The following is a 25,987-nucleotide window of genomic DNA, read 5'->3' as shown; positions in this document are numbered from 1 at the left end:
AGAAATTGCTCCTGGTTGGCTTGGGATGCCAGGAATGGAATCCGGGTTCTTCCCAGGCCAACCACATGCAAGGCAAATGCCCTACCATTGTGCAATCACCCCAGCCCCTAATTCTGATTTCTTATAAGTAACAGTGTAACTTCCAAGTCATTTGTAAAATATAATGACACATTTACTAGTTTTATATTTGAAGGATACTTTGAGTGATTTGTTTTTATATATATTTAATTATACATTTATTCATTTTGCCTTATGTGCACATTTATTCAAGTGCCTTATGAGAGATTAGCACTACTGTATAAATGATGAAATCAAGGCCTATACTGCTCTTAACTTAGCACAGCTAAGGTGAATCAGAGCCAAAATTAGAAACCTGGGGATACCTGGTTCCAAAACTTTTACTGTGAGATATTATCCTCTTCTGAATAGTGTAGGAACATTTTCTATCATCATCATACTTCCTCCTCCTCTTCCTCCCCTCCTCCTCCATTCCACCTCTTCCTCCTCTTTCTCCTCCTCCTCCTCCTTCTTCTTCTTCTTCTTCTTCTTCTTCTTCTTCTTCTTCTTCTTCTTCTTCTTCTTCTTCTTCTTCTTCTTCTTCTTCTTCTTCTTCTTCTTCTTCTTCTTCTTCTTCTTCTTCTTCTGCTTTTTCTTCTTTTCTTCTTCCTCCTCCTCTACCTCCTCCTTTTTTCCTCCTCCTCCTTCTCCTCCTCTTCCTCCTCCTCCTCTCCCTCCTCCTCCTCCTCCTCCTCCTCCTCCTCCTCCTTCTTCTTCTTCTTCTTCTTCTTCTTCTTCTTCTTCTTCTTCTTCTTCTTCTTCTTCTTCTTCTTCTCTTCTGAAAAAGTTGATTATATTCTATTTCATATAACTCAGAGATAGACAAGATAAATATCAATGTTATTAGTTAATTATAGTTTATTTTTAGAAACCTCTGATAATTCCTATACTTCCCCCCTTTGCCTCCTGAACTGCTAGTGTAACCAGTCCTCTTTGTATATATATTGTTGTTGATCTTTATCCTGTTGTCGTTGACTTTGGGTTTGGTATTTAGGCCTGATCCTTATTTTCACTCATTATTCATGTGCTTGTTTGATCCTGGTGTCATCCACTTTCTTTTTTATTTTTTCCCTTAATTTATGAGGAAGAATAATATGATTCAAGTTCTGTTGGGAAAAATTAAAAATAAAAAAAGCTGGGAGGAATCCAACTAGGAGCTATCAATATCAATTTAAAAGAAGAAAAATGAAGAGGAAGCAATGACAGAATACACAACAGCTACACACACACACACACACACACACACACACAAAACCAATTACTAAACAACAACATGAGAAAGCAAAAAAAGGAGGGCTGGTGTGGTGAGGTTTTGTGCTTTTTTATAGGCACAGTAATTATTGGAGAAATTTGAAAGGGAATTTTCTTGATCTGAGAGTTACAGGGTTTCCTCCATTCTTGCTTTATATTTTAATACTTAAAATTAGTGAGCATTTTGATTTAAATTTATCATAATGTTAAAGGTAGGGTTTTACATATAAACCATTCTAGCACCACACTCCTGCTATAGTGTCTATTTCTATCATATTTCCAGCACACAAGGCATAGTAAAGAAAGATGGGTACTATGTTCTTCTTATTCATATATCTGTCCCAATCCAGTGGAAGCTCACAGATTATGGATTCCAGTGAGCTGACCGAAAATTATGGCTTTCTGTAAAAGGTGAAATTGAGTTGTGTCTTATCAATCCTCTTGGAAACATATCCCAGAAGAGTCTTGGCTCTAGTCATTGCTAAAATAAGGATGAGATTCTATGATGTATTTATCAGTGAAAACTTCCTGCATTTCTTGGGGTATGATTATTTTCCCCTTGGATAATTGTTTCTGAGTTTTTACAGTAACCTTATGTTCTAAATTTTATGTGTGTGAGGTGATGACTATGATTATCTTATGGAAAACTGTGAGTTCAATCCCATTTTGGATTCTTTACAATTGGGTCTCAGGAGAATCATAACTGAGCTAATCCTACAACATCTGAAGTCCTAAAAAATTGCATTCATTCCAGCCAGAATTTTCCCAGGCAGTAGTTACTGAAGAAATACAAGTTTCTCTGAGAATCTCCCTGACCAAGACAACAAAGTAAAAGGTTTTGGATAGATAAATTAAATTTTAATTTTGTTAAGCTTTATATATGAGGTTAAAAATTACATGGGTTATTTTGTTATTCACTTTTTGTGTGTGCTGAAAAACAATTTTTTTCTTTTTTGTCTTAGAAGGTGGCACTTCCAGAAACAATGATTTTGCTAGGGCTTCTGTATGCTCAGCGTGTGTCCCAGTCCTTTAAGTCATCTCCAAACACATAATTTTTTATTTTTGTTGCAGTTTTTTTGTTTGTTTTAGATCCACATCTTTCTGTGTTTGGGTTTAACCCTAACTCTAAACTCAGGGATCACTCCTGGTAGATATCAAGAAACTATCTAGAGAGCCATGGATTGGACTGGGCATGGTCACCAGCAAGACAGCTGCCCTATTCACTATACAACTTCTCTGACCCCCATAATTTCAGTTTTTGACTTGATATTTCTTATAATTTAATCATGGGGGAAATTATTTTTTAACTCTAAAGAATACCCAGACTACTCTGATCTGAATATATTTCAGGTGACCACTTTGTCCTTGTTTGCCTGGTTTAAAGAATGATCTTTCTCATTATATAACTGCCCCAGTTCAAAGCAATCTCACTCAGGGATTGGGGGCATACAATATACGGGAAATGTGACTGAATATACTGTATTTTCTGGCATATAAGATGACTCGGCATATAAGACGCCCCCTAATTTCTTGTTAAAATATAGGGTTTGGGCTATATTTGCTGTATAAGACTACTTCTCCTTCTCTTTTAACGCACACCAAATGGATATTAAAAAAACGTAAGATAAAGAGTAGAACCCTCAAAGGTTAACAGTATATGTTTAATAAAGCTAGACTTTGGAGTGCCAACAATCATTTTACATTTGTCATTTGTAGTGAGTGACTGTGATTTTTTTTAACTGTGATCTACATTGAGAGCAGGGAGAGGGGGCTCCTCCAAGAGAAGGTGGCTGGGGTGCAGTGATTAATAAGAGCCAGAGAGAAACAAAGAGCCTCCTCTGTGTCCCATAAAGCTGAACAGAGCACTGAGCACCGGAAAGCCACATACCTGGTGACTGAATGAGATGTGGTGCTCAGTAACTCAGCTTCTCTGTGTGCCCTGAAATCAAAACAAGCAAGAACTGAGTACCGGAAAGCCGCATACCAGCAATGACACCCAGCGGCTGGATGGGATGCAGCGCTTGGTAACTCAGCTCCTCTGTGTGCCCTGAAAGATTAATCAGGACAAGCAGAGGACTGAGTGATGACACCTGGCAGCTGGATGAAATGCGGAGATAAGAGGGGGCCGATCACTTGTCCGTGAAGCTGGAGTAAGTTTCAGCGTGCCATATACTGGTGTATAAGATGACCCCCGACTTTTAAGAAGTTTTTCATGGGTTAAAAAGTCATCTTATATGTCAGAAAATATGGTATTTAGGGATGGGGCAGAGGAAGAGGAATAGGAAGTTGGCTTTAGGAAGCAGACTGGGTTTGAAAAACATTTCACTCGTTCCACATCTCATTTCTAAGGCATTTTAGGTGGAACTTGAGCAGTAGTTATTCTAGAATAAGTTTGTTCTTAGCTATTAAATTAAGACTCTTTTGAATACACTAGCTAAAACTTTCTTAGAATTTTGTGGGAGAGATGGTATTTCCATTGTGAACTCTGAGTTTTGTTTCCTCTGATCTTACTGGAATTTAGGTAGTTTCTTCAACCACATGAGATAATAAAATACGTACTCAAGATACCTCTGTCAAACTTTAGTGTTTTCTATGTCACCTTCTCCTTTCTAGGTTTGACTTTAGAAACTCAAATCTCAAATACTATAATTTTCAGTGTCTCAAACTCTTCTTGAAAGAAGAGAAAAAAAATGTTCTTTCAATCTTCCCTGCCCTGTCCCATAACTGAGACACACGTTCACTAATTTTATTCCAACTTCCAGGGAGGATTCTATTTCCAGATGTCCAGTGTCTGGACATATAATATTTTGCCTCCCCCCATTTTTTTTAGTTGTCTCAGACAGGAACTAAATTCTGGTCTCCATCTTTATCTGAAATGGAAGAATTCTCATATTCTTTTCATTATAAAAGTAAAGCATGTCTTTTTTTTATAGAACCATTTATTTCCCTTATTCAACACAAGTTTTTCATTCTATTCCTTCTCAATATCCTTTGGAGACTTTTTATTTGCTCTTTATCATAGTTTTAAGAGGTAGTACAAATAAACAACTTGAATCTTCTCTATGAGCATAATCAGGATTCTTACATAATATACTTGTGAGCAGCATTTAGATGGAACGCTGTAATTGTGAGACCAACTGAGGTTTGGGATTAAGTGGTTACTGCAGACAATATATTTCTTCATTTACTGTGTTCTGATATATATATATTTTTTAAAAAGAATTTTAGTGTTATCTTAAAAACATATGCATTTTTTAAACTAAATTCATAGCTCTTTAGGGAGTCTTACCTACTAAATTACTCTGTTATATTATTTGAGATTAACAGTGTAAAAGAAGAATATTGGTTTTAGTAAAAGAGTCTTGCATTAATTAGTCTCACATGTTTCTATCACCCGGTAATGGCTGTGGGATGCAGGCCCACATTGAGACCTTCTGCTTCTGGAATTAGTGTTCTTTCCATGGTACCAGGCTTTCTAGCAAAAGCTGTCGATGAAAAAACTACTTTATGAGATGATTTAATCATTGAAATAAATGTTTCTGATGAATATATGTATACATACATACATACATATACATATATACATATATATATGTTTTTTGGCCACACACACACTCAGGGGTTACTCCTGGCTATGTGCTCAGAAATCGCTCCGGGCTTGGGGGACCATATGGGATGCTGGGGATCGAACAAAGGTCCATCCTAGGCTAGCGTGGGCAAGGCACACACTTTACTGCTTGTACCACTGCTCTGGGCCCACTGATGGATTTTTTTTTTTATTTAAATACCTTGATTACATACATGATTGTGTTTGGGTTTCAGTCATGTAAAGAACACCACCCATCACCAGTGCAACATTCCCATCACCAATGTCCCAAATCTCATTTTTATGCTTTTATCAATAATCACAATTTGGAAGTCAGTCCAGACTTAACAGTTTTGTTAGGTGGCAATTTTGGTTACTGTTATATTTTGGGAAGTGATTTTTAAACTTTTGCAGATTTTTCTAAATTTAGGAGGTGCTGAGGCAGAATGGTCCTCGCATAGCATCTTAAACCTTTCTGTCACCAAATGATCATGAATCTAACGATTTTCAAGTCATTGTGCTCTCTTTAGGAGCGAAAATGAATATTATAATTAGAAAAAGTTGAATATCACTTGGTGTTTAAAGGTGATCTGTTACCATACAGTCAATAGATCTCATATCTGTGTTACAGAAATGAATTCCTAATAAATATGCTAATTGATAGTGCCATTTCTCTGAGAATGTTAAAATTCTGCTTAATCATTTGGAGTTGGTTTTATTAACTGATGTTGGTTATGAGCAATTCACAAGTCATCTTAAAGGCTTTTTCCTCTTCAACATATCAATTTTTCACTAAGCAGGACCAAATATAAAGTCTGGAATCTATTATGTTTGTATTTAGGTACTGCTTAAGGAAGGGCCTTTTCTTGTATCCTGAGTACCTGTGGATGCCATTGAACTTGGAAGGGACATCTAAACCAAAATCAAATGACTGATTTTTCCCTGCACTTACTGTGTCTAAGAAGGAATGTTTTTTATCTTCACAATGAGAGGAAATCTCCTTTCTTTGGTAAAGATTTTCAGTGTTATTGCTATTTGCATTGCTTAAAGAGAAATTTTAATAAAAATTGTTTTTAAAAAATAAGTTGGATGACTTACTGTTACGGAGAATTGTCTTTTTTAAGCTCCTTGAACCAATGATAAGGAAGAGGAGAAGTATTTTAAATGGCAATGTGAATTACAAAGCTCAAAGAATTCTGAGCAATATGTTTTTAGAGTGTTTTGATAGTCCATTCAAGTCTCATTTTAATGCTCCCTCAGAGTTGCATTTTTGTGACTAATTACTTTTTTTATCTGAATTTACTTTCATGGTTTTCTCTTCCTTTTCAATAATTCAGAGCAGTTTGATTGCTTGATTCATGACTCAAAATAAACAAGATGAGCTCAGATGTTGGATGCTTTATAAGTAAGTTATTTTATTGTAATGAGCTGAATTAAAAATATTATGAAACTATGATAACAGAAGTAATTTCTCAGTTGAGTGATTTTTATACTAAAAATTAATACCTAATTTTATATATAATTTTTATACTAAAAATTAATACCTAATAGTTACCACTAAAGAATATATTTTCCCTCAAATATATCATCAGCAGTAATTATTGACATCTTCATAGGCAAAGAGAAATATTTTTGCCTGATTTGGCCTCAGAGAAATTTGTCAAAAAGAAGAAAATTAATTTATTGTTTTGAATCACATTGTAATTGGGGGAAGGAATTTAAAATGAGCAGAGATAAATTATGTACATTAGCAGAGATGAAGTTCACCTAGTGAAATAATATAATAGAAAATCAATTCAACACTTTAAAGCATTGGTAGCTTTTCTATATAAGAAGACTAGAAGGAAACTTGGGGCCAGAGAGATAGCATGGAGGTAAGGTGTTTGCCTTTCATGCAGAAGGTCATTGGTTCGAATCCCGGAATCCCATATGGTCCCCCGAGCCTGCCAGGAGCAATTTCTGAGCATGAAGCCAGGAGTAACCCCTGAGTGCTGCCGGGTGTGACCCCAAAAAACCAAAAAAAAAAAAAAAGAAGAAGAAGAAGACTAGAAGGAAACTTATTAGCTATATTGGAAAAATTAAAGTAAGAGTTTTGTTTGTGCCAAATAACATTTTAAATTACTTTAATGAAATGATGCTAATATTATCAAAACAGACTACCTTTTGCTTTTATACTTGATTAAAAGAAAATGAGCAGAGATATCTTTGCATCTTGTATTCAGCTTCTTTGTTTATGTCATTCTCATTTAAGTTTTCTTATTTAATAGGCATTACTAAAATGAGGAAGTGAAAATGGTACATCATAGAAGAAAGATTAGAACATATTATTTCTAGTAAGGTTTGCTAACTACTAAACATTTGTCTTTAAATTTTCCTATCTAAAAAAAACAAAATACAAAATAAATTTTTTCCTACTTATTTTTTCTCTCATTCTTTTTTTTTTTTTTTTTTGGCTTTTTCTCTCATTCTAAGACAATTTCCATATTCAGAAAAGAGGCAATAAAAGAGGTTTCTTGTATAGTTTTTTTTTTTTTTTTTTTTTTGTATTAAGACATGTTGGGCATAGCTGTAAAGTGATACTTTTAGTCTTTAGGAATTGTAATTTGTCCCTTGTAAAATCTTTGAAAACAAAGTTTTTCTATCTTATTTGCAAATGCTCAGCACTTCCTATAAATTTTATTTGCAATATATTTCTTTGTTCAAATTCTCTATAAAAGCTGTCATAGATTTAAGAAGAATTTCGGAATCAGAAAATCTGAGGTCTGACCTGTGTCCTCCAACTGGGCATTTGCTACACTTGAATATGTCTAAATTTTTATAAGGAACTTTCTATCATCTGAAAGATGACACCAGCAATTAACCCAAAACAAAAATATTCCCCCAAGAAGAAGATAGAGAATCCAAGCTAATGGAAAAATCTGATTGTTATGAGAATGATATATACAATCAAACCTTTGACACTTATATTTACCCAACTTTTAGTGTGCCTATGCACAATAACAACCACTTTCATAAGTTCTGATCTGGAGTTCCCTCCTCTGGTGGAGGACAATAGAATAAAACTTTTGTAGGTTTTCTAAAATTTTGTTTTGTTTTGTTTTAAACAGAAAGGGTAGAATTATATGATGACACCAGCTCTTAACACAAAACAAAGGCATACCCCATTTTTCTCATTTCCTTACCCTGCCTTTTATATGTAAAATCCCACCTGGATTTTCTCACCCCCCTCCTCTGGTGAATTGGGAATGGGTTATAAAGAGAGCTTTAGCTTGGTGCCTGGCAGATACCATGAGGGAGAAGCCATGAGAAGCCACTGACTTCTTAACACTTTCCTGACTTAGATTATTAATCCTTTGCTGCTAGCCTTTTTCCTCAGACCTATCACTTGCGATTAGAGATATGGCGTGTGGATTTTATTTTATGATCAACTGAATAGTGCTAAAAAAAAAAGCAAGCACTACTAACCCCACTGGTCCTTAATGAGATGGGATTCAATACTCTACTTTTGGCATATGTTTGATATACTGAAGGGCATCACAAATAAGTAAGATTTGTGCTATTTTTAAACTAATATTTTGGTATTTTTTACTTTTTACTTTTATTTTTTCTTTAAGTTGTACTTTCTTGTTTAGCAATTCCCTTGTTTTTGTTTGCTTGTTTATATTTTTGGGCCATATTCAACAGTACTCTGGGCTTACTCCTGGCTCTGAGTTCAAAACTTAGTTCTGGTTGTCTCAGGGACCATATGGGGTATTGGAAATTGAAGCTATGTTGGCAGCATGCAAGGCAAATGGCCTACCAACTGTATTGTTGATATCTTTATTGTATTGCTTATATTGCATTTTATTATATCTTTATCTGTATTGTTTATATCTTTAGCCCTGCATTGAATTTCTTGACCTGCTGAAGTACTAGCTACCCTATCAAATTAACCAGCATCAAAATTGGAAATTTTAGGAGCTATAAGCTATAATTTATTATGTCTTATACATCCATCATTATTCACCATCAAAACAATACCCTGCTTCCACAGGCCTGCTCTGTTTAAAAAATATGAAACAATTGGTATGATTGCTACTTATTGGCAATTGTTAAATAATATCCAGTGTCCTATAGAGATATTTAATTAAAGATAATGCTCCCCATGATAAATAATTGATACTTTGGCTAGAGCTTATGACTAGCATGTGCCTGGCCCAGGTTTCATTCTAGGCATTACATGCCCCACCTTGAGACCCTAAGAATGATAGGGGTGGCAAGCATTTCCTGGCCACACAGGGTCTGAGCCACATCTTAATTTAAGGTCCAAGGAACTGCCTGCCCTGTTAGCTTTGAGCTGAGCAGTGCTATGAGTCATCCACCTTTCTCCTAAATTTAAATATGTGAGTTATAAAGACAATGTTGCTTTGGCTTCTTTTGATGCAGCACTAGGGGCTTATGAACATTAATCTGGCAATGCAAATAATACAGTTGCAGTTAGGGTAAAGTTAAAGAAAATCAAATACATTGATTTTTTTAACTTTACCCTAGTTGCAGATGTAATAGTGTATAGTTAAAGTACTCATATAAAAGGTAAAGTTTTGTATTTGTATAATGCATTTTCCTCTGAAAGAAATGCAGAAAAATATGATTCAATTAGTATTGGGTCTAATACAGGGGTCTCAAACTCGTGGCCCGCGGGCCGTTTGCGGCCCTCCGTACAACATTTTGTGGCCCTGCCCTAGAGGAAATTTTGTTTTGTTTTGTTTTGTTTTGTTTGAACATCCCCCAATGTTCAAGGCTTACTACTGACTTTGTACTCAAGTGCCAGGGCATGCCTAAGCTTTTAGGGGGGCTCAGCCCACCAGATGTATCCTCAGATTTTCCTGGTGGGTAGATTTAACCCTCATGGGGTTCCTCAAAAGGCCCGCTGTGGACACCTTTTTCCCCTGCGTGGACGGTTGAGGAATTTCCAAAGAGATGCCTGGCATTACATTTTCAGCCAGTATTTGACTATCTCTCTTTTGTATATATCAGGCAAAATAATAGCCTCTTCAAATAATTTGGCTCAGAAATTCCAGCACCAAAGTTTATTTGAGAACCCCTTTTTCTGGATATAAAAGCAAAGACAATTTTTCTCTCCTTTTCAAATATACTCTTTGCAACTGCAGTTTCTGGTAATCAAGGGCATAACCAGAATGCAGATTTTGATTATTTACTCTCCTTTAGAAATAGGGAGGCTCATTCTTGGGGATTTTGGTACCGCCCTTTACTTGACCTCTGAAAATATAGAGTCCAGCCTAGAAAGATCAAGTTTCTAGATATTTCCTACTTCCTCCTAATCCTGATTTTGCATTTTAAGTGGCTTGCAGGGAGTTATCTTGACTGTGACTTTCTCTCTTGTAATTTAGAATTTTTAAGTCACATCCATAGGTTAGGTATTGTTATTATTGTACTAGGCTTTGTGATTGCAATTATTCTTCGCCTGTGGCTAATTTTACCCCTATAAATTTTCCTGCTCAAAAAATTCAACTTTGAGCACTCCTGCCAGAATTCTCAAAATTCTCCATGTGGTTTCATATATTTCATATTTCATATTCGGCCGCTCGTGCTCCCGCTTTCCTATCGTGTAGTGCTATGACCCATGAGAATTGCTGAGACGCAAGATGTCCACAGCACTCAAGGATCACCCTGACTTTGCCTCCTGCGACCCCAGGTAAATTGAGTTTGAGACCCTTGGTCTAATAGATTAAGGCTAGGTATCTCTAAGTATAAAGATAAATATTTATTGAGGGTATTATTGTTATTAATCATTGTAACTCTTGAATTTTTTTCAAGTGGAAAGATTATTTCATGAGTTAATTTATAGTAATTATATCATAAATTTTAGAAAGAATTGCTCTGTCAAATATACAAATATGCAAAAATAAAAATTTAAAATTCAAAAATAAACTAGCTATTTTTGAAATGTAAAATCTGTGCCTAAGGTCCCATTTACATTATTGCATGTTGCTTTGGTTCCTGAATTTGAATTATTTTGGTATGATTTTGTTCTTTAAAATTTTAAAAAGTTTAGATCATTTGCCCAAGTAGGAAGTATATAGCATTTTTTTAATTTTTAACTTTGTTTTCTAGCCAATGTTCTTTGGAATTGTTCTCAGAATATCATAAATTAAGCATTTGTAACATGAGAAATATGACTATTTTGGGCATTCTTTTTTCTAGAGAAAATCTTGTTTATGGCATCAAATGTAGATAAATCACAACATAATAGAGTCAGTAATCTTTATCAGTACTCAGAGGAACCAGAAAATGAAGCAACTCAAGGCAGTTTGGGATTTAGGATATTATTAATGTTGAAAAATAAAATTCTTGTATTAGATTGGAAAGCTATGAGACTCCAGGTGCAGTTACTTCTCATTTATTACTATAAAATTATGAAATTTGTTCAGCCTGAACTTCTGTTGGATTGCTGGGAAGGATTCACAATTTGAGGTACAGAGCAGGAGTCAGCATCATTATTTCCATCCATAACAGAAGCTCAGGGAATAATATGTTATGTGTCATATTTGAATTATTATCCTGTAGGACGTAACACAATAGATTCTAATATCTGGATGCAACGAATTGGAACCACAGGTGTGTCTCTGAGTAGAAACCAAGCTTAACTCACTGTTAAGAATTTTGCAGTATGTCAGATTGACTTCTAATTGTGAGTTTTCAAAGTTCAATCACAAACTTCATTTGGGATGCAAGTGTCTTTATTACTTCATTCATATTACTTAGTCTCACAAAAGTCCATTCTAATGAAGTGCTAATATGCTCCTCCTGAATCATTAGGCTGAACTCAAATTGTTCCCTTCAGCCTTCTAAAGAGCATTATAGAGTAGCACACCTGATTATATTCTAGAAAACCTAAGCTGACTTCTCCATGGGGGGAGACCTTGGGGTTTTTGTTATGGGGACGATTTTCCACAATATTTTAATGCCATGATTTCTTAGAGTAGTATCTAAGACTCTTCCCCTTTCCTAAAATAGGCTCTTTTATTGTCTAATACTTGATATAAGCACAAAACCTATTAGATTTATTGCAAAGTATTTAAATCTTACAGTGCTTAAATCTATTTTAAATTCCAGGAAGTTAAGCATTAATTTTGGAATAAAAGCAAAATTGAGTTGCTATATCCTTTGCATTTGAAATAATCACAACTTTTAGCTTAATATAGAATAGAAAAATCTAGAATAATCTTTGATGAAGGAAGTCTCTTAATAGTGTTCATAAGGTCCTCAGGGGGTGGAAGCTAAAGGAAGAAGAGAGATGAAATCCATCCTCTTATTCAGTAGACTTCTGTGTACTATAACTGAAATTGAGATTAAGTATGGGCTCACGGGCCCTTATAAAACTAAGGGGATAACATTTCTTACTCAAATGATTGAAGAGCAATCTATGAGGGCCTGAAGATTCTCCAGCAATAAATATAATGATGTAGACTGTACTCTCTTGCACTTATGAGAGAAGATAGTAATACAATAAATATGTTATACCTTGAAAAACTTGTGACATGTAATTTAATAGAATTTGACTCATAATTTCAAATTATTGTAATTTTGTTTTTGTGGGGACAACAAATAGCTCTAGCATACTCTTAGCTCTGCATATCAGGATCACTCATTGTGGGTGTGGAAGATCAAACAAGGATCAGCTGCATGTAAGGCAAGTTCCTAATCCACTGTAGCATCTAACTAACCCTCAAATTCTTGTTTTAAAGAGGAGTCTGTAAAAAATTCAACTAAATTTTAGTCTTATGGGATGTTTATGATATAGTTCTCTTTTATGACACTTTTTTTTTTTATAAATAACTGGTTGAATTTGTTACAGGTGGTTTGAGCCATTTGGTACAGACATGGTTCTAGTGATACCATTGGTGAGCTGGGTTTCTACATGCATGTGACATAGTATGTATTATTTGTATTGTATAGCTGTTGTTGAAAGAATGAGTCGACCGAGTGTGGACTAATTCTGATGCTTCACCATTACTTTCTGAGTTCCTTGGATGGGTCAAGATCTGAATATCACCAACAATGTATTTGAAATTCCAGAACTGTGAGTACTCTGAGTTCACTGTATTCAAAGTTTCTGATGGAATCCAGAGCCTGTTAGAACATAAAAAGCATGTGGTTTATATTTTAAACGCACAGAGGGCAATGTCTTCATCTTTGAATTCTTTAGCCTGAGAGATTTTCTTTGTTAAACGGGACATTTACAATAGTAGAGGGGATTTGAAGCCTAAGTACATACAGAACTTCATTTTTCTGAATTAACTATAATAAAGCATGCAATTCTTTCTAAGCCTTACAGCATGGTTTCATCCCTTTTGGGCCCAAGAAGGGATCCATTATATTTGAAGGCCACCATCATTTTATCTTATTAATTTGGTAAAATTTGGTATGCAGCATACTGAATTAATACTGTGGTAAATGGAAAAATCAAATAGAGGCTTCATAATTTACAATTATGTTATACTTAGGGTGGTAGATGCAGATGAACAAAAAATGGTAGAAAAAAGACCCTGATAATAACCTAAATGAAGGTACAATATATGGGCTCACAGTTGAATCTGTGATTGATTCCAAATCATTCCCCAAAATTGCAGAAATAAACATATTAACATATGTTTATTCCTCCTTCCCTCATATTCCTGTCTTTTCTTCTTCTTTTTATATATTTTTATTTTGGGGCCCATACTCAGTTAGTACTCAGGCTTTTCTCCTCCAGGCACTGTGCTCAGAGATTATTCCTGGAGAAGCTCAAGGCACCATATGCTTCAAAGATTAAATTTAGGTTGACTGCATGCAAGGCAAGCACCCAGTCCTTTGTACTATTCCTCTGAATCCCTTTCTATCCTTACTATGCCTCACCTCTGACTTTCACCCTCTCTTCTGTCCTTTCCTACCTCTATTACTTTTTTCAACAGAATTTCTCTTCTAATATGTACCAATTATGGCAAAAGGTATAGTAAAATCATAAATTTATGAAAATATTTTATTTAAACTAAGAAATTACTGGGGCAAAGAGAGATAATATAGTGGGTAAGGTGCTTGCCTTATACACAGCCTACCTGTGTCAATCCCAAGTCAACCAATTTCTAGCATCCTCTATGGTTCCCAAAGCAACACCAGGACTGTTTCTTATGTACTGAGCCTGGAGTAAACCCTGAGCACAGTTGTGTATTGCCCATAAATGAAAACAAACAAAATTAGTACATTACTTACTGAAATAAGTATGCTGAAGGGAAATAACTGGTCATATGAACATAACAGAGTATTATAAACTAGGGATTCTTGAAACATTTGATCTGAAACCTCACTGTAGATCTAAAAATGAGTAAAAGTTGATTAGTAATAAGAGAATAGTGGTATATACATTTTAGACACAAAAAACATCACATTTACTGATGAAATTTTAATACAAAAGTGTGAATAATGAATATTTTTCAAAGAGAAATTTCTATATGAAGAAAATAGATTTGTTAAAAACACAAAGTTTGGAGCCAGGTGGCATATACTTAAGTCTCAGCTCTATCAGCTGGTATCATCTCATACTTCCTGCTTATTATCTCTAGGTCACATTTTCATATGGATATTGAGATACAATATTAATATATTAAAGATGAGAATAGTAATTCAATTAATCTTTAAAATTAACCCATGAGGGTATATCTGTAATTTACACATATATACAAATGCAACATATATCTGCAATTGACTCAGCTATTTTTACCTGCTAGATTTTTGTACAGAACACATCTGAATAAAGTAAAGAATTTGGGGAGATAACATATTGTGTATTTTGAATGAAAGTGAGTTACTGGAATTTTGAAAATGATTTAAATGTGTTAGAAATATAGAATAGTGGAGCCAGAGTGATGGCACAGCTGGTAGGGTCTTTTCTGTTGCATTCTGCTGACCCGGATTCAATCCTCAGTACCCCATATGGTGCTCTGAGCCCACCAGGAGTGATTTTTAAATTCAGAGCCAGGAATAAGTTTTGAGCACTATCAGGTGTGGGCCAAAACCAAAGAAAAGTAAGAAAAAAGAAAGATCAAAATAGTAATTTTACTTGGATAGCTGCTGAGTTCAGTGTGTGAGTACAGTAGTAAAAATATGCCATGCAGAAATATCAGTCTGTCACATCATTTTGCTGCCAAAATTTGTGTAACATTCTTCATTTATAAAGGAATTGTCCAGACATAAAAACCTGAGATTGAAACTGTCGGCTCAATCACTTAGTTTTCTAGTATCAAGTGTGTAACAGTTGACTGAAAATTACTATCACGAAAACCCAATCATTTCACATAAGTGGCATTTTTATATTTCTTTTAGTAAACAGATTTAGTGATTTGATGATAAAAATGTCTAATTTCCCATCTGTTTTTCTAATAGGTAGAATCTCTAGTGTTTTTATAGGAAGAAAATTACTTGGAGTATATGCTACTCTAGCCTATACTATGTAACTTAGTTTATATAACACTATAACTTGGTTTTTTTTTCAATAATTTCCCATTTCTTTGAAATACTATATACATTTCAGGAATACAACTTCACACTTTATTATACAGTATCTGTCATTCACAGTCTGGAATCATTCATCACTGGAAAATTGAGCTCAGTGCTAGAGAGATAGTAAGGTGGTTGGGGTGCTTGTCTCATCTGTATTAACCATGGTTAGATCTTAGGCATCACATATGGTCTCTGAGCCACTGATAGGGATCTGAAGACTAAAAAATGTAACCTCCCCAAGTAAAATTGAGCTCTTCTACTCAGTCATCTCAATTTTGCTATATTTTTCTCAAAATTTAAGTATGACTTTAGTTACCAAATTCTTTTGAACCGCTAGAAAGAAAATGTGCTAAAATCAAGTTAAATTCCTTTGAGTTTTTCTGTTTGCTTTCCAACTTAAGCACATTTAAATCCTTCTACCAAATGCTTTCCTACTTCCTAATTGCTCACACTGCCCCAATAACCTTAGGGGAATAAACTTATATTTTAAGTGGAGGCCACAAGAAGCCAGGGCAGGCATAGAAGGAAAGAACATCGCAATTGTAGCCCAGGTTTTCAGTGCTGTGGCCTATTCTATGAGGAAAGAGAGAAGAGAAAGACAGGAAGATGTATTATGGTAAGGCAGAAGACTTTGTTTTAGGCTATGATCAAAAATTGAAATAACTATTGATTAGCTGTGTTCTTTTTAATGCTTGCCAGATTTTGGCTTTTATGTTGAGGATCACACTGGATCATGTTTAGGCGTCAAACTCAATATCTCATACTTTCAAGTCTGACATTTAATCACTTGAGCCCTATCCCCATTTGCATTATTTTAAAATCTACTAAGAAAGCACATTATTGGTAGTAGTATTAGTAGTAGATGTTGTAGTAGCAGTAACAGCAGCAGCAGCAACCATAGTTGTAATAGTATTTGGTTTAAAACCATACCAGAAAGTGGTCAGAGACCACTTGCAATGCTCAGGGAATGGACCATATGTAATATTAGGGATCACACTGGGGTTAATCACATGCAAGGCAAAAGCCTTTCCTCCATACTTTTCAGTGCTGAGGTTCATTGCTTAAATGTTACTTTGTGGTCCTGTGTTTGATATGTTTTAGCTGGGTATTATAAAAAAAGGTTTATTTTCCTTAACCGTAATGCTAATACTATCTCTACCCCTATTCCTAATGCCCCAAAACTATCATATATTTTAACTATTCTTCAGTGTGTATATCTGGCTTTTCCTATTTTAATCAAATACAGTACATATATTTTCTCTAGAATTTTTAGGTATACATTTTCTAAAACACCAGAAGTAGAGAATGAAGTCTCTTGAGTAAAAAATATTATCTTGAATTCTATCTTGAATTAATTTATTTTTAGGTGCTCTTCCAAGTAACTAAATATTAATTTCCTTGATTGTGCTTGACAAATAAATTATACAATGACTGTTTTCCACCAAATTAATTTTATCTTAAAATGAGATAACAAATTGTTAAATTAAATACAGGCTGTCAATCAACTTAATGCCAGTATCGGGACTAAAATAATTGTTTTTCCATTGTAAATAGAACTCATGTTTGGCAGATAATTTGTGCTTAATTTTTTAATACTTTATTTGTATTATTATCTCAATTATGGGTATATGGGCAATAATAAATTGCTTCATTTAACAAGTAGCTAATCAAATGACTACCTAGATACCAATAAACAGTTGAAGATAGAATCAAAATATGTTAAAGAATTTAAATAAAATTACACCTGAGCATCATTTTTCCCATTTTCTCCCAAGGTTTGAATATCTCTTTTGATATTCTGATATTTTGATATTCTGATATTTTGATATTCTGATACAACTGATATTATTATGTAGTCATTTAAAGATTTGGAAAATTATTACCTGTAATATCCAATTAGCAAAACTATCAGTAGTGATTGGGATTAATATAAACTCTATGTTAAAATTTTCTGATTTCCTCTCTAACTTGAATCAAATCTCATTATTTCCAGTAATCCCATACTTTTTCAATTATATACACTGGGCTTCTAACTCCTAATATATCATTTACTATGTTCTAAAGAATTGCAGAATTGCATTGAAGTGTAACTTTGGTGGTTTTTTTTTTTTTTATAACTCCTGTTTTTACCTTGTCACTGAAATTTTCAGGTTAAGACAAATAGGATGCACATTTAGTAATTCATGTATTTTCTCATTCACTTAAAATTAAATCAATCCACAAATATATGGAAGTGGTCAAGGGAGAGACCATATTAATAATCCCATGTCCCCAAAGTACTTCTATTTTTTTTTTGGAAATCACTAAATAGTGAACATACAGCATAAGTTTAATGCTACAAATATGTGTTCTCATTTGTAGAGGGTCTGGAATTAGATATTGCTTAGTTGAAACTCTGTCATGCTGCACTTTTGTAATTTACAGTGCCTAAATAAAAAATAAAATCACCCAGATTTATGTCTAAACTCAATTTAATGCAGTATATTTGTAAGTGGATGCCTTAAAAGAATTACCATTTTAGGGTTGAAAAGACTATTGCCATGCAGATGGCTAAAGTAGAGTTTAATCCTTGGCACCCCTCTAGAAGTGATCCCTTAATGCAGTTATGAGTAAGCTCTAAAAATTGCACTGAAAAGCCTGAAAAAGGCTCATAAAAATTGGTGTGGCCCTACAGTAAAACTCCTAGAAACAATTAATCAATACAGCAAAGTGGCTGGCTACAAAGTCAATACACAAAAGACAGTAGCATTTCTCTATACAAATAACGAAGTTGAGGAGAGATCAAAAATACAACTCCATTTAAAATAGTATCAAAAAATATAAAGTACCTAGGAATCAATCTTACAAGGGAAGTGAAGGACCTATACCAGGGAAACTTCAAAACACTCCAGAAAGAAATTGAAGAGGATCTAAGGAAATGGAAGAACATCTCATGCTCATGGGTAGGTAGAATCAACATAGTCAAAATGATAATCCTACCCAAACTACTATATAGATTTAATGCAATACCGATCCAAATTCAGACATCATTCTTTAAAGAATTAGAACAATCAATCACAAAATTCATCTGGAACCACAAAAGACCCAGGATAGCCAAACACATATTGAAAAACAAGAAGCTGGGTGGCGTCTCTTTACCTAACTTGAAACTATATTATAAAGCCATAGTGATCAAAACAGCATAGTACTGGAACAGAGACAGGACCTCAGACCAGTGGGTTAGAACAGAATTTCCAGACATAAACCCCAGATTTACAGTCAACTAATATTTGACAAAGGAGCCAAGGACTTGAAATAGAACAAAGAAAGCCTCTTCAATGAATTGTGTTGGTACAACTGGAAAACCACATGTAAGAAATTAAAAATTGACCCATATCTCACTCCTTATACAAAAGTCAACTCAAAATGGATCAAAGACCTTGAAATCAGACCAGAACCTATAAAGTTTATTAAGAATAAAATAGGCAGAACACTCGAAGACCTATATATCAAAAAGGTCTTTGAGGACGGAGCACCAATAGCAAGAACTTTAGTGTCAAACATAAACAAATGGGACTACATCAAACTAAAAAGCTTCTGCATGGCAAAAGAAACCCTCCTTAACACAAGAAGACAGTTAACTGACTGGGAAAAATCTTTTCACTCAACATATCAGATAAAGGGCTGGTATCCAGAATATACAAAGCACTCAGAAAGCTGAGCCCCCCCCAAACCAAATAAAGTCATAAAAAAATGGGAAGATGAAATGAATAGACACTTATCTGAAGAAGACAGAAAGATGTTCAACAAACACATGCTCACCTTCACTTATCATCAGAGGAATCCAAATCAAAACAACAATGAGGTAGCACCTCACACCAGTGAGAATGGCTCACATCAAAAATAATAGGAACAGTCTCTGTTGGTGGGAATGCAGTACGAAAGGCACTCTCATGCACTGCTGGTGGGAATGCCCCCTAGTCCAACCTCTATGAAGAACAGAGAGTGCTCAAGGAACTGAGAATTTGACCCAGCAATTGCTCTCCTAGGTATCTACCCCCAAGTCGGAAGGACATTCATCCCAAAATATATGTGCACCCCACTATTTATAGCATCACTCAGTATAATAGCCAAGTCTTTGAACCAACCTCGATGTCCAACAACAGATGAATGGATCATTCAGATGTGGTATCTATACACAATGGAATACTACATGGCAGTCAGAAATGATACAATCACAGACTTTGCAGCAATGTGGATGGATCTAGAACATATTATGTTGAACGAAGTAAGTCAGGAGACAAAAGATAAATACAGAATGATAGCACTATTCTGAAGCTCCTAGAACATACACCTTATATACAACTAATACTCAACAATCAAATAACAGGGTTTAACAGGGTAGAAACTCCAAACACTGTAACAGTCAACAAGTACGGGGAAGTAGTGTTCAAAACACATAAAAGAATAACAACAGGCTCCTGGCAGGCTCGGGCTTGGGCAGCGTCGGTGGCGGGCGCGGTGTGTCCTGGCCCTGTGGATGCCCCGGCCTGGCCCGGGTGGGCATCCGGGACTCCCGGGAGCGCCGGCATGTGGGAGGTCACCCGGAGCTTGCTGCAGCGCTGGCGCGCCAGTTTGCGCAGAGGCGCTGACTTCGACTAGTGGGGCCAGTTGGTGGAAGCCATCGACGAGTATCAGATATTAGCAAGACATCTACAGAAAGAGGCCCAAGCTCAACACAATAATTCCGAGTTCACAGAAGAACAAAAGAAGACCATAGGCAAAATTGCAACATGCTTGGAATTACGAAGTGCAGTTTTGCAATCCACACAATCCCAAGAAGAATTTAAGCTGGAGGATCTGAAAAAGCTAGAGCCAATCCTAAAGAATATTCTTACCTATAATAAAGAATTCCCATTTGATGTTCAGCCTGTCCCCCTAAGAAGGATTTTAGCTCCTGGAGAAGAAGAGAATTTGGAGTTGGAAGAAGATGAAGAGGAGGGTGGAGCCAGAGCAGGTTCTCTAGGTTCCATGCCTGCAAGAGTCCCAGGCACTTTGCTACCGAGGTTACCGTCAGAGTCCGGCATGACGCTGCTCACCATCCACATCGAGAAGATCGGCTTGAAAGATGCGGGCCAGTGCATCGACCCCTGCATCACTGTCAGTGTCAAGGATATGAATGGCATAGATCTGACTCCTGGGGCCGGGCGGTGGCGCTAAAGGTAAGGTGCCTGCCTTGCCTGCGCTAGCCTTGGACGGACCGCGGTTCGATCCCCTGGTGTCCCATATGGTCCCCCAAGCCAGGAGCAACTTCTGAGCACATAGCCAGGAGTAACCCCTGAGCATTACCGGGTGTGGCCCAAAAACCAAAAAAAAAAAATAAATAAATAAAAAAAAAGATCTGACTCCTATGCAGGACACACCCGTGGCTTTCCAGAAAGAAGACACATACGTGCATTTCAACGTGGGCATTGAGCTCCAGAAACACGTGGAAAAGTTAACGAAAGGTGCTGCCATTTTATTTGAATTCAAACACTACAAGCCCAAGAAGAGATTTACCAGCACCAAGTGTTTTGCCTTTATGGAGATGGATGAGATTAAACCAGGCCCGATGGTAATCGAGCTGTACAAGAAGCCCACTGACTTTAAAAGAAAGAAGTTGCAACTGTTGACAAAGAAGCCACTTTATCTCCACCTCCACCAGACTTTGCACAAGGAGTGACCCTGTTATGGGTAGCTGGAACCGCTGTGAACCCAACCACTTGGTAGAAACCACCAGAACTGTGGCCTGGCATTGACCAGCAGGCCTGTACACCCGCTAATTCTGTTGGTCAGAATTTAGATCCCAACACATGGCTGATGCCAACACATGACTGACTGACATCAAAGACACCATCAGAGACAGGCCTATTGCAAATTTTGGAATTTTTTTCCCTAACTTTTCTATTCAATGTGCAGTTGATAGTCTCTTGTCTGACTCGCCACTACCCCTGCCTCGGTCTGCAAGGACTGTTGCAGGCAGTCCGTGCTCATTTGCAAACTAATGTCAGCAATAAGAATGTACTCAAGTTTACACATCTCTTCACTCCTACTCCCATTTGCTTTTTCCGGTTCTTGAGTGACTGTCTAGTCTAACTTGTGGTTGAAGCAGATGGGACAACATGAAGCAGCTTGAAGAATTGAACCAATTTCGCTGCCCAAGAAAATGGGTGTGAAAAGTTTAGGGCCCCCTCCCCTTCCCACTTGTCTCTCCAGACCTGTTTCCCTGCTGTGTTCCAATTTGTGCCTTGGCCAGATGAGGAGCCCCATGGGCATGATCCCAGGTTCTAGCTGCAGTTTTTCCAGATGACCTGATTGTTTTTCTGACCTCAAGTATAGTATATCTTTGGTCGCATCCATTGAACTGTTCTAGCTCACATCATCATTCTTCCGGATTATGGATCCCAGGGTCGATGATGGCCCCCACCTCACAATAATTACCAATTTCTAGCTGGGTTGAGATTGTTTTCCTAAATCGAGTAAGTCAAGAGTAATTTGGGTCAGATGCTAAGAAGATTTTGCAGGGATATGCTGTTTTTCTGACAACTGATTGTGAAACTTTACCCCTGCATACCTCTTCTTGCGACGAGAATGCAAAACCTGGAGATACTTTATTTTTTTTATATAGGTGATAGGCTTATCATTTATTTCCTATTTAGATAGACTGACTTTCATCCATATGGAAATGCACAAGTCATTGGATTGTTATGATGACATGACTTATTTTAATGGGCATAAATAAAACTTTCATAGCTCTCATCTCATTGATTTAGGGTGGGCTTCAGTTGGGGAAGGCGGAGAGCTCATGTTATTCATTCTCTTAAGTGACCAGTGCTAGGCATGAAGGCAGTGCCAGGCCTTGGCCTAGTTTTAAGTGAGTATAGTAATGCCTCCCATTCTCTGTTGACTTTTAGAAGATAGCACACAGAGAAGTCCTTTTAGTTCTTTCCTGCCCTTGAGGTTTTACCTTGACTCTACATTGCAAATAAGGTCAGTTTTCTTTGTATCAAACTTGGAGCCTCAAAAGAATTTTCAGCCAAATCTAGTCTTGGTGATCTTGACTAAGTTCCCAAATGATCCTGTCCATAATAGCTCCAAGGGGGATGAAGACTGCCTTAAGTCACTTCCTGACTGACAAGCTCCTAGCTTTTAAGACTTCAGCCTCAAGTTCCTTCAGAGGCAAGAACCGCGTTTTCCCCATGTCATGTTTCTTAGGGTGCCTGGCAGATCTGTGCCCTGTGAAGTACTCAGTAACCTATATTTGGGAGCATTCCACCCACTGGAAAAATTATCCCTGAAAAAACAAACATATTAAAATGTAGCAAAAAATAAAAAAAAAAGAATAACAACAAAAACTCTTCACTAAACCTTATCCCACAAAAAAACCAGCAACAGCAGAAACAGCAGCATAGAGAGAACAGGTATGTAACCAGCCTTCTACCACAAAGGCCCATAATATCCCCTTAGGAATCTTATACAGATACACAGGTAAAGAATACCATGGGAAATCACTGACTTCAACGGAAACATCTCATAACAATATGGCTTAATGCCTTAATTTTACTATATTTAAAATAACCTCTCAGCTTTTCTGTCCACAAGCATTCTTGGATACAAAGGATGGACAGACTTAAGATGGCATCTCGGGACTCAGTCACAAGAGATACCATACCCGGCTTGCACTATGAGAATGTCCCCAAAAAACTCTTTAACATACACTTTATCTCTAGGTTATACCTTCTTTTAGGACTTGAAGCACGTGACAGCCAGACCACCGAAGCAGCAACAGTAACCTACAGACTTATACTACAGGCCCTACTCATCGAACACATTCAAGCAAACTAGAATTCCCTTGCTCTTTTCTCCTCTCTTCTCACTACTTTCTTCTTCATTTTTCTCTTCTCCTTTTCTTTTTAATGTATTTTTTATTTTCTTCTTTCTTGCCCCTTCTATATACTTTCCCCTTTTCCCCCTTTGGATATCTGACTATCCCTGCACCCCTCAACCCCATCCAGATTTCCCACCTTATTAAAACTCTTCACTTTCAGTTCTTAATCCATTAGGCATCAAGACTGACCTTCTACTTCAATGAACCAGTACCCAGCACCCAAGTGAAAGGACACCCAGTCAAACCCACACCTCATCCCTGGCAAGAAGAGCCAACCAACTCCCCTGCTGACTCATGCTGCTCGTCTCTCCTTACCAACTCTTCCTAATATGGACTGTTACTTGAAAACGGACTTAGCTCTAAAAGTACCCCCAAAGCAAGAACTCTTCCCAAGACCTTCCTGCTGTGATTCTCTTACCAATCTGAAGAAGGTCAGGGTGCATGATGAAAAGGTGCTCAGGAACCCACACACCACAAGAAAATTCCAAAAGACAATGGGGAAACTTATACTTCCATCATAAGTATAAGACCTGTACACACACAGTACCACTTTACCTGCTTTTCCCCCAAATGTAAGATAGTCTATTGCATCATTTTGTTCCTTTAATTACCTTATTTCATTTTTATATATATTTATGAGAGCACATATCATTTTATTTCTATTTTTTATATTTTTGGGGAGTGTGACTTGTTCTGTTTTCTTCTCTTTCCACCCGCAAATGCACCGGCAATATAATGTAGCACCATTTCCCCCTGCAAAGACACACTAAAAAAAGAGGAAATCTTACGTATAAAAACGAGCTCTTATCTACTAGGGATAAGAACTCATACTTGTTTACAATACAGGGACATCTCCTGAAAATATGTCACGTGGATCCAACTTAGACCCCAGGTGATTAGATATCATCCGTCCAGCCTTGAACCCTGGATCCCAGACATAGAAATGACATAGTTCTTCACAACAGCTACAGGAAACAAATTCCATCTGGGACATCCTTAATACTGCTGGGACACCATCAAGTGCCAGCTCTAATATGATATCCTGACAAAGAGGAAAATGGGAACAACTTGACCTAACAGCAGGTTATCCTACCCCACCAGCTAACAATAAGACAAAATCAGAAAATTTGTCACCCTTTGGTCTGTCAAAAAGTCAAGATTGCGATCTACAGATGACTGGCTGATCGAACCATGACTGGACTGTATGTATCCTGGGACCAATAACAAAGCCCTAGTCTAGAGTTTGAGCTATGGCCTGCACAACAACCATGATCTCCAGTTCCTAAGGTCTATTTGAGACAATTGCAATGGAATGGGTCTTCTGGAAACATCCTAGGATCAAGGCAAATACCAAGACCACCAACCACAGAAGATGGATTAAAATGACACTGAGGGAGCAGAACTTCTAGAACCACCACGAAAGACTTCATCATAAGTTCCACTCCTTGACTTGTGTAGATACTGAGATCTTTAGATACAGAGGTCTGATTTTATCACCCAGGACAGAGCAGAAGTCTTCCAAAGAGCAGGAAAGCACCAAGGGGAGAGTAAATGAACCTGTACAGAGTCTATAGTTAATCCCATGACAATTTACTCCAAGGGTGGAGAAACCCTGTATCACTTAGGCCAAGGAAATTCCTTTTTGAATTACCCCAATATTTACTGTGCCTGTGTAGGAGGAAAAAAAAGGCACAAAACAATTTTTCTCCTTTTTTTTAAATTTATCTATCTAGTTTTTGTCAATTTCTTTGGTTTGGTGTGGTTATTGAAGTTGTTGTCTCCATTTATATTTATATATTAATTTCTTCCTTTCTTTTCTTTCTTTATGTGCTCTGCCATGTTTTTATCTCAAGATCATGGCTTTTATGTGGTGCTTACCTTTATTGTCGGAGTGCTCACTGGATATTTTATTTGACACTTCTCTTTGTACTGTTGGGGTGATTCACCTTTTTCCCCTTCTCTCAAACAAATGATGAGAGCCTCTAGTCTAGAAGGACTCCGCCCATTTTTGGCTATTTGATTTTTACCCAGATTATTACTTTTCTCTTCTTCAAACAAAACCATGTAACTTGATCTATCTAGTTCCGCCTCCCAGTTACAGGAGGAAATAAGGGAGCTACCAAGACCAAACAGGTGTAAGACCACTAAGTAGCAAGTTAGGCACAGAAGAGACCACGTATTCTTGCAGCCCCAGGGGTGAGAGAGAGGAAGATACGGGAGGTAGGATGGGAATGGAGGTGTATGGAGAACAATTCGGTGATGGGAATCCCCCTGATATTAAGTTAACATGTACCTAAAATATTACTGTCAACAATATGTAAGCCACTATGATCAAAATAAAAATTATATTATTATAAAACCCAAAACAAACAAACAAAACAAATACCCCGATAAATATTTGTTTCATAATTATAAAAAAATTGATGTGGCCTTACCAATTCTCCACACCAAAATTACAGTTTATTATGCATTTATTTTTGTTTCTGTTTTTGGGCAACACCCAGTGGTGCTCAGGGATTATTCCTGACTATGCTCAGAAATTACTCCTGGTAGGCTTGTGGAACTATATGGGGTTCTGGAGATCAAATCATAGTTGGCCCTGAACAGGTAAATGCCCTATTCACTGTGCTATTGCTCTGGACCTCAAT

The 25,987-nt window shown here is 36.6% G+C and overlaps 1 protein-coding gene across 1 annotated transcript; it reads left to right on the top strand.

Moving 5' to 3' along the window:
* The first annotated feature begins 20,002 nt into the window (after positions 1 to 20,002).
* Positions 20,003 to 21,277, top strand: LOC126005989 (axin interactor, dorsalization-associated protein-like). The gene is given in 2 exon segments (XM_049771318.1): positions 20,003 to 20,612; positions 20,824 to 21,277. Coding segments are annotated over 2 exon segments (921 nt in total). The 3' UTR covers positions 21,135 to 21,277.
* The last annotated feature ends 4,710 nt before the right edge of the window (positions 21,278 to 25,987 follow it).

The sequence above is a fragment of the Suncus etruscus genome, chromosome 4 (genome assembly GCF_024139225.1).
Source record: "Suncus etruscus isolate mSunEtr1 chromosome 4, mSunEtr1.pri.cur, whole genome shotgun sequence".
NCBI classification, from domain to species: domain Eukaryota; kingdom Metazoa; phylum Chordata; class Mammalia; order Eulipotyphla; family Soricidae; genus Suncus; species Suncus etruscus.
The sequence above is the reverse complement of the archived record's forward strand: the minus strand, read 5'-3'. Positions and strand labels throughout refer to the sequence as shown.